Source organism: Eublepharis macularius, chromosome 16, assembly GCF_028583425.1.
Source record: "Eublepharis macularius isolate TG4126 chromosome 16, MPM_Emac_v1.0, whole genome shotgun sequence".
NCBI classification, from domain to species: domain Eukaryota; kingdom Metazoa; phylum Chordata; class Lepidosauria; order Squamata; family Eublepharidae; genus Eublepharis; species Eublepharis macularius.
In genome coordinates this window covers 31,783,712-31,798,025 of record NC_072805.1, presented here as the reverse complement: position 1 = coordinate 31,798,025, position 14,314 = coordinate 31,783,712, and the positions used below count along the sequence as shown (strand labels likewise).

Genomic DNA, 14,314 nt, shown 5'->3' with positions numbered 1-14,314 from the left:
CTTCTGAGGAAGCTGGGATGTTTTAAAGTGACCTAAATCTAGTCAAATGCTGTGAAATACAATGCAGTGTGCGAGATTTCGAGTCCTCCAGAACTCTTGATCAGACAGAGTGTTTTTTAAAAAAGGTTTATTGTGTGTATGGGTGAGGAATAGATCTCTCAGACTGTGATCTTAAGGTGTCTTTTTCAGCCTGTTGTGTGGGGTGCTTTTGCTGAATTAAGTGTCCCCAGAGAATGGCTGTATTCATAACAACCAACAGTTGATCAAATATCTGACACTGAATGGAACCCACGGATCTCTTGAAAGGTCAACAACAATGTGGCTGCCTCCTTTTTAAAAAAAAATCTAGAGTAAATGTGTCCGTCTCCTTTATGTGTGTGACTTGGCCAGTCCTTTCTCAACCAAAAATTTCCACCTGTTTCTGTCTTTTGTGGCCTGTTGAAGTCATGTTATGTTTGCTCAGCTCCATTTGGCTGGGCGTGGGGTGCTGCCTTCTCCATTTGACTGTGTGTTCACAGCCCCCCAAGAGACTAATCAGGGAAGCCCAGGACATAGATGGGTGGAGGCATGGTTTGGTGCTCCCTGGCCAGTTTCTCATGGATTTGTTTAGACCATGCTGCCACAGAAAGCTTTGCTCACCAAAGAAGAGAGAATCCTGGGTGAGTCATAGCAGGTTTGAATTACATCAAGAATTTGTGATTCATCTCTTGATTTAGCAAAAAAGAAAGAAAAACCCTCCCCAATCAATTGGGCTCTATAGGATCGGCTTGCTTCATTTGAGAGTTTGGAGAATTGGCAAGCTGTTTTGGAATGGGTCTTGATGCTCTCTGAGAGTCTCTCAGGATCTCTCCTGTCACTGCTTTAATTTGGGCTGGACTGACACACAATGTTAATGAGGTGGTACAGTCCTGCAGAATGGACTGTACCCCTTCAGGCTGTTGCAGTGTGTGTGTGTGTGTGTGTGTGTGTGTGTGTGTGTGTGTGTGTGTGTGTGTTAAATACTCTCAGACAAGAGAGGCAAAAACTTTTATCTCTGATTTGCTGGGCTTTTACTTGCAGGGACTCTTACTGGGTAAAGAGCTGATAGTATGTATTATCTATTTGTTGTGTTTATTATTTTACCTTCATTGCATTGTTTTCTACTTAGGTTAATACTATTCTTGGTGGTATAGAGTGCCCTCAAGTCATAGCTGATGTATGGCAAGCCCTGCTGGGGTTTTCATGGCACGAGACTAACAGAGGTGCTTTGTCTTTGCCTGCCTCTGCAACCCTGGTCTTTGTTAGAGGTCTCCCATCCAATTACTACCTAAGGCTGACCCTCCTTAACTTCTGAGATCTGACAAAATCAGGCTCACCTAGGCTATAATATAGCTTGTCTAAGGCCTATGTTTTGTTTGAGATTTCTCTAATCCTAGTCCTGTTACATTGCTTATTAGTTTCAGGTGGGTAGCCATGTTGGTCTGTAGTAGACGAGCAAGATTTGGGCAGTAGTACCTTAAAGTCCAACTAGATTTCCAGGGTATGAGCTTTTGAGAGTCAGAGTTCCCTTCGTATCTCTTCCTACTGTGAAAGGAGCTCTGACTCTCGAAAACTCATACCCTGGGAATCTAGTTGGTCTTTACAGTGCTACTGGACCTGAATTGGCTATCAATTAACCTTTTTATTGATTGCATTGACTTACACTGTGTAATCTGTTTTTAACTCTCAGTGAGAAAGCTGGACTATAAATAATGTAAATAAATGAAGAGAGGGCCGTAAGGCAGCCTTGCTTGAGCCTTTTTGCATGGCTAGAAGTCCCCAGCTCCTTGCATTAGTCACTACATACTCTAGAATTGTCCCTATTCTTTATGCAGAAAGCTATTGGGGGGGTGGGGAGGTAGGGATTGCGTTTGTATGTCTCTACATGCCTGCTTGTATATTCCCATTCCATAGAGCTGCCCTTTCTCCACCTCGTCGAAGAGTTTGTACAGGCAAGCTAAGCATTAATGAGTAAACATACTTTGCTGGTTTGTCTGCATTCGTCATAAGAAATGCTGTCTGTTCCACCTTCCCAGTTTTGTTTGCACCTTCAAGGAACAGTTTTGTGTGGTGCTTTAATTGAGAAGTCTTTAGGTTAGTGCTGACTTAATTAAAACACTTTAAGACCTGATTTCAAGATAAGCTGAGTGATAGGAGGGGATTGAGCGCCGGAGTCCAGCTGGTGCGTATCCCAGTAAGGTGTTTTTTCCCCCATTTACTGCATCTCAAGCAGATGGAGAAACCAGGCAAACACCCTGAATGGAGAGTTACCCGTGCGGTTCCAACAGACAAGTAATTTGAATCTGGTTTTTCAGATCCTCGTCCAACACTATGCCAGCTGCTGCCAGGACTAGGGAACAAGCTTCCTCGTCTCTGTCGTGTTAACAAGTGACATCCAAATTAAATTTAAGCAGGAAAGCCTTTTCCCAATGGCATACTTGGCTTCATGGAATATTTGGAAATGTTTAACCAGAGTTAAATAATAATTTACCACCTGGTGACAATATTTGACTTGTAATTGACTGGCACGCCAACCGTATGAGACCTGTTAGTTGCACAGAACTGAGTCTCTGTCCCGTCTAGTTGCCATCATGGGTGGCATCCGCCAGAGCTCACCTTGGAAAGCGGTGCCGAACCAGTAGTGCCATCTTACCTCCTAAAGAGTTCGTCCCTTTTTCACCTTGTAATGGGAGAAGCCTCGTATCTCTGAAAGTCTTATATCTAACACTAGAAACAATGCCCATTGTGTGAAAAAATACAATGGGCTCTTAAAAACTGATTTGACGGGTCCCCTTTTAGTGGCAAGCAGGTGCTTTGCAGCAGCCTGGAAGCCAGAGCGGGATGGCGCTGAGGAGAGACAGAGGGAGGCTTAGGCTGTTGATTTGACCGGCCCCCTCCCAGCGGCAAGTGGGCACTTTACAAGAGCCTCGAGGCCAGAGTTCTTGGCAATATGTCTGCACGAGGTTAAAAAGTGAGTCGTCGCCGATACGGCTTGCCTTTTATATAGTAGGATTACTTGTGTTGGTTTCAAAACACATTGAACATCGGCTGGAAAGACTCATCTCTGAAAAACAGAAAGAGGACTACCCAAATCTCATCTATGCTTTTTGTACCTGGGTCAGACCTTTCTGATAATACAAAGGTGCACGTGGCTTTATCCACCCTCTCTGTCCACTTCCTTCCATGTGTTTTTAAATCACAAGCAGGGAAATCAAATGAAATGGCTTGACGTATCGCCCTCATTTGTTCCAAATGTCCCTTTCTCTGTGAGCAGGGAGCTGGCTCACCTGTCATAGCCTGCCAGCAGCACCTCCTGGACTCCCCGCCTCCGTTGTTAGCAGTACCAGTTGCTGATTATCTTTGAAATGCTAGGAATGCAAGAGTGGAGCCCTGCCCCACAGGGAAAGGGAAACGCTTGCCGTACGGCATATCCATTCTGGACTCGATGTAGTTTCTAAGCTCCAAAAAGACCTAGTGAAGTTGACGCGTACTCCAAGCGTGTTCCCTTGGTGAGTTTTTCCTGTCTCAGTCTGTTTTAAGCTGGGGTGTCTTGTGGCCCCATGGACTTGGCTAATATTCTGCATCGGACAATAACTTTTCTGGATCGGGAGGTTTCTGGGATTGGCCTGGTTCCTGCAAGGACTCTTGTGTTCGTGTTTGTCTGCAAAGGCTACAATTCAGAAGACTGGTTCCAGGTCTCCTTACCTGCTTTTCCCTCGGCAGGGGTATCTTGGCACTGGCTGGGAGAGGGTGGCATCATTGTCCCTGATTGGGCCAACTAGTTGAATCGTGCTGACTTGGTGGCAGAGCTGTTGCCTTGTCATCCTTGCCGGCAATCTGTAAATACCCGCTGAGGTCATTGGGTGGGGGGTGGCAGGGGGTGGCTCCCTCAGCAATCCGATTAAGCAGCCCCAACAGAGGGCCATCTGCAGGGACCCTGCTGGGATTACGGCTCCTTCGTAATGAATTTAATTGGGCACCGTTTCCCCAGAAACTAGGATCAGAGCCAACCGTGAAGTCATACTGTAGACACAGGGCTGGTGTCTGAATTGCATGGTGTTTTGGTTTGGGTTTGTGGTGGGGGGGACTCTGAAGGAAACCTCTGTTCCAGATCCAGCAACGGTATCCTGAAGTGCTTGTGGCCTAAGATCAACTGTGGGGCTGTTCAACTTTTATTTTCTTCATTTGTTTCATGGATTCCCCACCTTTCTCCCCAGTGGAGACCTGAGACAGTTTACATCATTCTTCTGTCCTCCTTATTTCCCTCACAACAACCTTGTGGGAATTTGAGTGGGAATTTGAACCTGGGTCTCCCACATGCTAGTCTGACACATTAACCACTATACAATACTGTCTCTCACTGTGGCTAAGATTCTCTGATGAGCAATGCTGCTGTTCCTATTGGCTGGTCCTGATGTTGTCTAACTTAGATTGGTCGTTGTTCATATCTGTGTGGCTCTGAGGATACTTGAGAAGAGTTCAGGCTCCACTCTTGTTTTCTCCCACTGTGCTATACTCACTCAGCAGGAGGACTCTGTTATTGACTGTGGGCATACCAGCCTCAGTAAACATCTGCCGCTTGTTTTTCTTTCTTCCCTCCTGCAGGTTCATAAAAGCAATGTAGAGGAATTAGCTGAACATTCTGAAACATACTTTCTAGCTGGGCCCATTGTAGGATCACAAGCTTTTGAGTTCCACTGGGCTCCTCTTCTGCAATGAGAACTGGGGCTCTCCATCACATGTTGCTACAGGTTTTGCTAGCTTCAAAGTAGCATCTCTCTGGATGGAGGGATGTGTTCTAGTGTGAGAGGGAGAGTCTGCCTTTGTCTCCTGTGCAGTATCTGAAACTCTCTTGTTCTAACCCTTGATTGGAGAGTATTTAATTCTTAGAGCCCCACACAGGGTGTATTGTTCTATTTCTGCTATACTTCTATCAAATAGTGTCAGATCTTACCGGTGTATGAATGACTTTTTTCCCACCACCATCCTTTCCTTTCCCATTAATCAGTTATAGCTGTATGTATCATATTCACTGAAAAAAAAGACAATCCCCCTAAAAAAAAGTACATACCTCCCCATTTTTTTACTGGACGTAACTCTAACTTGTATGCAAATATAAGATGGCCTCCTCTCTTTTTTTGGCATATCTGGGGGTAAAAAACTTAGTCTTGCATAGGAGTAAATACTGTATTTCTCTGGCTTTCCTTTGATGCATAGCATTGTATAGGTGTGTTCCTTCATTCCTCCCTTTAAGATCAGCAAGTTCTCCATTCATGTGCATTCTCCGGTGGCTTCCGCCTTGTGGAATGACCTGCTTGAGAAGCTCAGGAGGGCTCCAACAATATTATTCAGCAAGATGTTTAGGAGGGCATCCTTGGAGGAATCAGAAGTACATTATTTTATTTATTTTATTTATGTCATTTATAGTCCGCCTTTCTCACTGAGACTCTAGGCAGATTACACAGTACGAGATTAGTACAATCAGTATCAAGTATATTTCAATATAGTATCAAGGACATTTCATAAACAATTCCATAGGGTAAATAGACACAAGTTTAAAAGATATAGTATTAGCAAGAATCCAATACAGAGTAGAAAAAATACTGAAGCAGAACACCATCAGTTCTAGGACTAACATTGGACAACATGGAGCATGGAACAGTCGAGAACGCGTTTTCTCTTGGGAATAGGGCTGCAATGATTATTGTTGTTATTTGTTGTTCACGTGGCTTTTGCTGTGTTGTCTTTTATACCTTGTGACCCCACATTCTTCATTGCTCAAACAAAGTCTTTCCTATAGGCCGTTTTCCGCTGTTAATGTTGCTTGTGTTATCTTTCAGTTTTGTGTTCTTAGTCCTATTAAATTGTTCGATGGTTGTCTTTTGTAGTATGATTTCATTTTTTCCTCTTTCTTTAATCTGTAATCTCCCTTAAGTGTCATTGAGAAAGGCGGGCTATAAATAAGGGAAAGAAATCAACAGGGCTTGTGAGGGTTTTGCACTGCCTGTGTGTATGCTATGATTATTTGAAGTACATAAGAAAGCTAAGAGTGGGTACGTAATTTAGCTATCGACAAATCTCTGCTTTTATTTAAAAAAACTCCCAAATTTCTTGTCCTATATCTGAAAAAGATATACTTGAATGTAAGATTCGAGTCCAATAGTACCTTAAAGGGCAACAAGATTTTCAGGGTATAAGCTTTCAACAGTCAAACTCAATTATCTGATGAGGGAAGCTTGACTGTTGAAAGCTTATATCCTGGATATCTTGTTGATATTCAAAGTGCTACTGGATTCGAATCTTGCTGTTCTACTGCAGACCAACTCAGCTGTCCACCCAAAACATACTTGAAAGTGTGTGCGAAGCATGGGTCGTGAAGTCTCCAAGGGGTGTATACGAATAGGACTGACATGTGGTTAAAGCTACAGTACTATGTTTAACACTTCTCTTCCCACCCACCCTCCCATACCCAAATAAATAAGGCAACTGTGATCTTTGTGGAACTTGCATATGTTGCAGAATTCAGCTTGCCTATAGTGTAGAATCAAGGGGGGGGGCGGACAGCATGGAATGCTCCAGCCAAACGAGGAGAGCAAGGCAGTGCTGAGACTGCCAGAGCACCAAATAAAATAATTATGGAGGTAACTGCCTGCTCCACTCCTTGAGCATTGCCTTCAGTCCTCTCCTTATCCCTGCCCATCTGTTCAGTGCCGTCTGCTCATATTCTCTGGCAAGTGTTTGTCCAGCCCAGCAGGAAATCTAGGTGCAGGCTGGAGGAGGCTGCAGCTTGAGGGAAGATACTCAATGGCAGGGGGAAATAGTGGGTGGCTCTTAGCAGCTTCTGGCTCACCCACAGACTGACTGGTCTCCAGTTCCACACAGTGAGGGGTCAAAGGGATGTCTCTATGGCTTGCAGAGGGAAGAGCTCGTCCCATCTGGGCACAGCATACGAATTTGTCCTTTCCCAGAGAGGGTTCTGCAGCCTTCTGCCTCTTCTTTGCCAGTTCTCCATCCACTAGATAGACTTTGGCATTTGATGTTGATGATCCTGTTGGAAAGATTGTTCCGAGGTAAGTGTGAGCCAGTAGTGCAAGACTCTGTCTCCAATGAGTCTGTGTATGCACCTTATGGAAAGTATACTATTTTGAGCAGTGGAACAGGCATGTCTAATTTGGACTGAGGTTTAGCTGTGTAGTGGTTAGAGTGTCAGACTGGGAACTGGGAGCCCCAGGTTCAAATCCCCACTCTACCATGGAAGTTTGCTGGGTGGAAAAGTTTGCTTGGGGCCACTCATTACTCTCTCACCCTAACCTACCTCACAGGGTTGTTGTGAGGATAAAGTGGTGGAGGGGAGGGTGATACTGTAAGCCACTTTGGGTCCCTTTTGGGGGAAAAAGTGGGATATAAATGAAGTAAATCAATAAAATATGTATTGTGATATAATAGGCCAGGTGGGCTTGGATCCATATCACCCGTGAGGCTCACTGTGAGTGACTTTGGGACCAAATCCAGATAAGTTGAACATACTCATCCTTGGGAAGCTGATTTGTGTGCTTCCCGTTCTTCATTTGTAGAGGAACATTTGGGATTTAATGGAGATTTTCACTTTTTGAACGCAGTCTTAAATTCCTTGTTTGTGTTTTCTCACACTTTATCACAGCATTGAAAGAGCAGGACAAAACAAAAGATGAAGTTTACTCTGCAAAAGAAAAAGCCAATAAAAATGAATATTAAATAGGAAAACTAGCAGTTACCTCCTGGATAATTTACCAAAAACATAACCATCCAAAAAGTGCTTTTGCATAGAGGAATATGGGACCAGCCAAATAAGAATGCCATAAAAATAGCTAGCAGTCAGTAAATGTTAAAAAAATATTGCCCCCTAGGTGAGTTGAATGGTTTTTCTCTTATGCATTTTTATTTGCAGTTTTTAAGTTCTTGTAAACTGCCTTAATGAACTTTTTACATTGGTTTAAAAAAAAAAAACACCCTTCCCTCCCTCTGTGACTTGCTCACCAGGTCTTTCTGAGGATGAAAAGGGGAAAACCTTGCCACTCTAAGCTGCCCAAGGGGAGGGCAGGATACCAATCTGATTACATGCATTTTCCAGAAATCGACATCCTTTCCCAGGAGTTTGGTTCCGTGTGGCTGGCTCTGAATTGTCTCTTTGAAGCTTGGGGCTGCATGGCCTCAAAGTCAAACTGTGTAGCCCCAGCTGGATGGTTTACAGGACTGGAAATGCTGAGCACATCTCACATTGGTTCAGGTTTCGATGGTTGAGGCTTTTCCTTGGGGGGGCGGCATCTGGTGAACTTCAGCAGCTTCTTGGACAGGAAATTAGCGTTTGCAAGGTACTGACTTGTGAGGCCCTTTTCCTCTGAAGTGGGGTGGCCTGATGTGCTTCCTGGGGCACAGAAGAAGCCCCCGCGTAGCACAGGGTCTGTCATTCGCAGAAGGACCTATAGGACAGACAGGAGATTTCGAAACCCTGTCATGCCAATAGAATGCCCACCTTGCCAGCATGGGAGAAAGGTAGGCCCAGCTTGTAACCCCCAAGGGGCAGAGAGTGTCTTAGCTGAGAGAGACTAGAACAAGATGGTTCAGCAGCGCCCTCATTCCCCACTTTGCATAGAAGCAAAGAGAGCTCCAAGCTTTGGCAGGACTCTTCCGAGCAGAAGGCCCTTAAGCGTAGCTTGATATACAGCTCCTGGATATGTTTCTCGCAAAACCAGCTAGTGTGCCCAGTTTCCGCATGCGCTTGCACATGTCTGTCTGCGTAACTGCCCAGTGTTTGAGGCTCAGCAGCACCAGAAGCTGGTCCTTGTTAAAATGAATCCTTGTGATAAAGCTGCCAAGGCAGCTTATGATCCTGTGCCCACTGCAGATGTGTCAGGACTGGGAGTGTCTTGTTCCAAGGATTTTTAGCATATTGACATCTGGTCTTAGTTCATACATGTTGAGAGAGTGAGGGGGTAGATTGGATTTTATACTTGGAAAGTTCTTTTGCTGGAAAGACTCCATGCAGTTAGAAAGCTAGCCCAGCAGGGAGTGCTGGTTATTTATTTGCAGAGAGTTTTTAACTAAAATGGGCATTCCAAAACTTGTTTGTTTTCTACATCTTTATACTCTGCTTTTCTCCCTAGTGGAGACCCAAAGCAGTTTGCAACATGTTTATTTGCTTAATTTATAGTTGGCTTTTCTCTTGGAGGCTCAAGGTGGGTTACCAAATTATTGTTCTCCTCTCCTCCATTTTATCTCACAGCAACAACCCTGTGAAGTAGGTTAGGTTGAGAAAGAGTGACTCGCCCGAGGTCATCCAGAGAGCTTCAGTGGGATAGCGGGGATTCGAACCTGGGTCTCCCAGATCCTAGTCTGGTGCTCTGTGCACCTTCAGTCCATTCTACCTATTTGGGTCTTTGCCACCTTTCTCCCTTTTGCACGTGTGAACCAAGCCCAAGAGGTTATCTGAATTTATCCAAGCCCAGAATTCAGTCCACAGATCTCCTTCCCCAACCAGTTCTTTCTTAAGATGTCTGGATCGGTTGTCGTAAACACATGATCTTTTCCCAGTTTTCCATTCAGATGTCTGCAGTAGATTCTTGAGGGTTGAGAGCAGTTTCCTCTGCCCCCTAGCAAGCCCATGGCATTTAGGTATCATGGCTTTGTAATCTCAGTTGATACGTTGCTTTGGGCACCAATCTTAGCTGAGCATGCCGTTTATAAGGACTGAATCAGTTGTGTCAGAAGTGGGGAGATTCTCTGTGGAGGAAGGCAGGATTCTAAAAGTTGCTTGGTTAGTAAAGTTCTTGCTCCTTTTCCTGGGGGATAAGAGCCAGCAGTTGCAGAAGAGATAAGAGGAGGACAAGGGGAAAAAATCTGATAGACACAGACTGGCTTCTCAGTTCCCACCAGCTTGGTCCCCTGAGGAAGATATAATTAGATGGTGAAACTTAATTGTGGAGGGAGGGAATTACAAAAATTGTATATTAGAGAAAAGGGATTGGGGTATGGTGGTGGTGTTCTGATAGGAAAATGGCCAAGTAATTCTTATGGATCTTTTGAAAGGGCGAGCTGAGAATTGCAGTTAAGAGAGGCAAAGATTTTGCCGTTAAGTTGTTCTTAGCGCATCTTCGTTCTGCATCCAGTAGGCATAGAGGCTCTTGAAGTTCCTTCCTGCCCTCTAATGTTGTGGATGCTGATTTGAATCCTGCTGCAACTTCTGTGATGTGGGGTGGTGGGTGGTGGATGTACCTTCAGGGGCTGGGGTTCAGCAGTACTTAAAGTATTGCCACTTCAGTTAAATGACCTTGGATGGCAGGTCCTGGGAAAAGCCCTTCTGTGTTTGAGACCTTGGAGAGCTGCTGAATAAACAGTTCGAAGTTAAGACAGACCACTAAGGGAACTTGTTTTGTTCAGTTCCTGGAAAGCTAGATTAGGTCCCCTCTTCCATATATCATGAATATAAGGAGGATGGAGGGTCATCATCGTTGCTTGCTAATGAACGTTCTTGCGAGACCACCTCTCCCCCTCTGTCCTGCAGATGCCACTCTGCACATGGGCGAAATCAACAGTTTCCCATGCATGGGCTTTCTCTGTGGTGGCCTCTCTGGAATGGCCTGCCTAAGGAGGTCAGGAGAGCCCCCCACTCTCCTGACTTTCCGCAAACGATGCAAAACAGAATTATTCAAAAGGGCTTTTTACTCAGATAGGTGGAGTGTGTTGTAGGGAGGCGGTCTCCAGTTCTTCACTAACGAGAGAGGGATCATAGACTTCACCTCTATGTCGCCTTACGTCCTATCTGTTGCTTTAAGTATACGCTCCTATGCACTACGTGTGCTTCAAGTATGACCCTACTGGGTAGTTCTATGTTGTCTACTGTCAGTCCTAGAATTGCTTATTTCATCAACTCTGTATTGGATTCTTGCTAATACTATGTCTTTGTAAACTTGCATTTATTTACCCTATGGCATTGTTTATGCAAATGTCCTTGATACTGACTGTACTGATTTCACACTACGTAATCTGCCTTGAGTCTCAGTGAGAAAAGCGGACTATAAAGGACATAAATAAATAAATAATATGCTTTTGGACAGTCACTCGGTGCCACCTTTTCTTCTCACCTTCATTGTTTCATTTCTGAGGGGGTGGCATGGATTGAAGGAACTGGGTGGGGGCTGCAACTGCTCATAAGAACAGGATACCCACCTACCCAGAATGCAACACCCCTCTTCTTGGCCATTTGGAATGGAGGATGCTCTTAGCAAACGGGGGGGTAGGACAGAAGCTTCATAGCAATCTTGTGTAGTGTGCTTAAAGAATGTTCCTTTTTTACTGAGATAACTTTATTTGCTGAGACATTGTGGCTTTGTTTTGTGCTGATACCCTATTGTTATATATCCGTTTCCCTTTGTAATTAGAGACAGCCAGCATGGAGTAGTGGTTAAGAGTGTCAAGCTAGGGTCTGGGAGACCCAGGTTCAAATCCCAACTCTGCTAGGGAAGCTTGTTGGGTGACCTTGGGCAAGTTGCATACTTCCAGCCTATCCTACCTCGCAGGTTTGTTGTGAGAATAAAATGGAGGATGGAAAAACGATGTAAACCACTTTGGATCCCCATTGGAGAGAAAGGTGGGGATATTAATTAAGTGCATCACTTTTTTTAAAGCTGTGTGACTCAGTGATCGTGTCAGCACGTTAAAGCTGGTTGATTCCTATTCAGGATCTAGTTCCGGCTTTGGGGCGTTGATTTCCCATTTGACTCTGTTTGTTTCACACATCTTTACCCTCGCAAAAATCACGCAAAACTCACAGAACGAGGGCGTCTTCATGGCCCTCTGATGTCATTGCACCACGAAACAGAATGGTGCCGGGGTGATGTCAGAAATTGCGCCATGAAGACGCCCTCGCTCTGTGACTTTTGTGTGATTTTGCGCAAGGGTAAAATCGTGTGAAAACAACCTCTTTGTTGTTTCCTTTGATAGTTCCGTTACCCACTATCTTTTACTTACGCTGTCTTCTGCCACCTAACCTGCTTTCCTTTTTTGCAGGGAGACCCTCCCGGTGGCATTCGACAATGTCGCTCTCGGTGCGCCCCCAGCGACGCAGCCTGGCCGTCAGGGTCAGTAGGAGCCAGTCATTTGCAGGCGTCAACTCTACCCAGGACAAAGGTTACAGGTAGGATCAAGAAAAGCTTCTTGGATGGGATGGGTTTAGGGCAGGATGGGGCTTGGGGTTGGGTGATGCTCAGCCGATTCGTTCGGCTGCGATCACTCGTTCCTTTTCCATTCTCCATCCTCATTGATCAAAAGTGTTACACAAGTGTATATTTTGCACAACAACTCTTTGCTGGTCTCCCATTTTCTTTCTTGGTGCAATTCAAAGAGCTAGTGTTGACTTGTAAATCCAAAGTAGGGTGTAGAGCTTGAATAGCTGAGGGGATCCCCGTTTTCTGCATGACCTTCTCTATTTACTCGAGGTCGTCTCCCAAAGTGTGTGCCAGCAGGAACGTGTTTGGAAAGTCATGTAATTCTAACATTATTCCCTTTTCTCCTGGAGTTGCTTTTCGTGCCCAAAAAGAAACTGGATGAATGGGAGAATATAAAAAGGGATCTTGTGGATCCCTGTCTTTATGCAGCAGTTAAACAGAGAGGAAGCAGACCAGCAAACAGAGATCACCAGCCTCTTTGCTGCATTGCCCGTGGCCAGTGCGGGCTCACCTGGGTGTAAGACAGGCAACAGAACAGGGGCAGGATTCCTTTTAGAAAGCAGCACACAAGGATATCGAGAAGTTTTGGCTTTGCTCTCCCAATTTATTCCCACTGTTCTGCATATCGCTATTTTGGTTTTGCCAGATGGCTTTAAAGCACCAAATTGCTTCATAATATTGAATTGCTGGGATGGAGGCAGTACCTGTCATCTTGGCAACCCAGTGCTGTCTCCACCACAAACGTTCAGAATCTGTTGTGTTCTGTCATTTGTCTGAAAGTTCCAAATTGTCATTAGAATTCCGGCTGTTGGAGCAGTTGGTGGTTTCTCGCTCTTGAAGGGAGCAGGATACCACCTCCAACCTGGTGGTGGTGGTGGTGGGAAGTGCCATCAAGCGATAGCTGACTTATGGCAACCCCTGCTGTGGTTTTCAAGGCAAGAGACAGTTTGCCGTTGCCTGCCTCTGCACAGCGACCCTGGTCTTCTTTGGAGGTTTCCAATCCAATTACTAACCGAGACCGACCCTGCTTAGCTTCCATGATCTGACAAGGTCAGACTTGCCTGGCCGATCCAGGCCAGGGCATGATTCCTAACAGATAAAACAGTCAATTCTTTTGACGCTGCACCCCCTCCTTTTTTTTTCTTTTAAAGTAAGCTTCTAGTCCATAACATGATCGATCACAGGAATCATATATTGCTTGGTGGACTTTTTTTTCCCCTTTGCAGGAACTTCCCTGCATTCAGCACCCCTACAGTCTCCAGGAAGTCTAGCTCCAGGGTCAGTAGGATGTTTTCAATGTCTCACAAAACCCCTCCACCCAAGGTGCCCCAGCCAGAGCGACTCGATGAGGTGTATGAAGCACTCAAGAAGGGAATAACGTAAGTCATGCTGTCCCCTCGTGGGCCCTTTCCCCACCACCCAATTTTTTAGGCTGGGACTAGTGCTGAAATGAGGGATGCTGTCATTTAACCTCGATGCATTCAGTTTTATGCATAGATCAGCATGCCTTGCCCTAGATTGCAGTATTACATGTCTCCATTGTGCCTCGCCCTCTTGGTGGGGGGAAGAATGTGTACAACTGCTGTAATACAGTTTCCTGAACCTCCAGCCTGTAGTGGTGGGCATCCTCAGAAAATCTCATAATTCATAGCTTTGCTCAGTATAGATAGTTGGGCTAGCATAGCCTATTGGGAAGCCAAGGCAGAGAGAGCTCTTCCTGGGCTTTGCTGCTGCAGGATAATGCCCTGCCAGGATTAGATAAGAGGCAGCTGAATGGGTGGCTTCCTGAGAAAATCCCATAATTCATAGCTCTGCTCGGTATAGTTAGCTGTGCTAGCATAGCCTATTGGGAAGCCAAGGCAAGGAAAGCTCTTCCTGGGCTTTGCTGCTTAGGCTAATGTCCTGCAAGGATTACATAAGAGGCAGTTGAATGGGTGGCTTCCTGAGAAAATCCCATAATTCATAGCTCTGCTCGGTATAGATAGCTGCGCTAGCACAGCCTGTTGGGAAGCCAAGGCAAGGAGAGCTCTTCCTGGGCTATGCTGCTTAGGCTAATGTCCTGCAAGGATTAGATAGAGGCAGCGGAATTGGTG

The 14,314-nt window shown here is 45.3% G+C and overlaps 1 protein-coding gene across 9 annotated transcripts in view; it reads left to right on the top strand.

Moving 5' to 3' along the window:
• RIPOR1 (RHO family interacting cell polarization regulator 1) overlaps positions 1-14,314 on the top strand; it is a 121,492-nt gene that overhangs the window by 75,464 nt on the left and 31,714 nt on the right. For 6 of the 9 annotated variants that reach the window (XM_055000340.1, XM_055000339.1, XM_055000342.1 and 3 more), the window contains exons 2-3: positions 12,064-12,190; positions 13,448-13,600. In XM_055000340.1, the coding sequence (XP_054856315.1) occupies positions 12,064-12,190; positions 13,448-13,600 (280 nt within the window). Of the gene's footprint in view, positions 1-3,447; positions 3,528-6,990; positions 7,089-12,063; positions 12,191-13,447; positions 13,601-14,314 lie in introns of those variants that run through there. The other 3 variants (XM_055000338.1, XM_055000345.1, XM_055000341.1) reach the window with 2 other exon arrangements.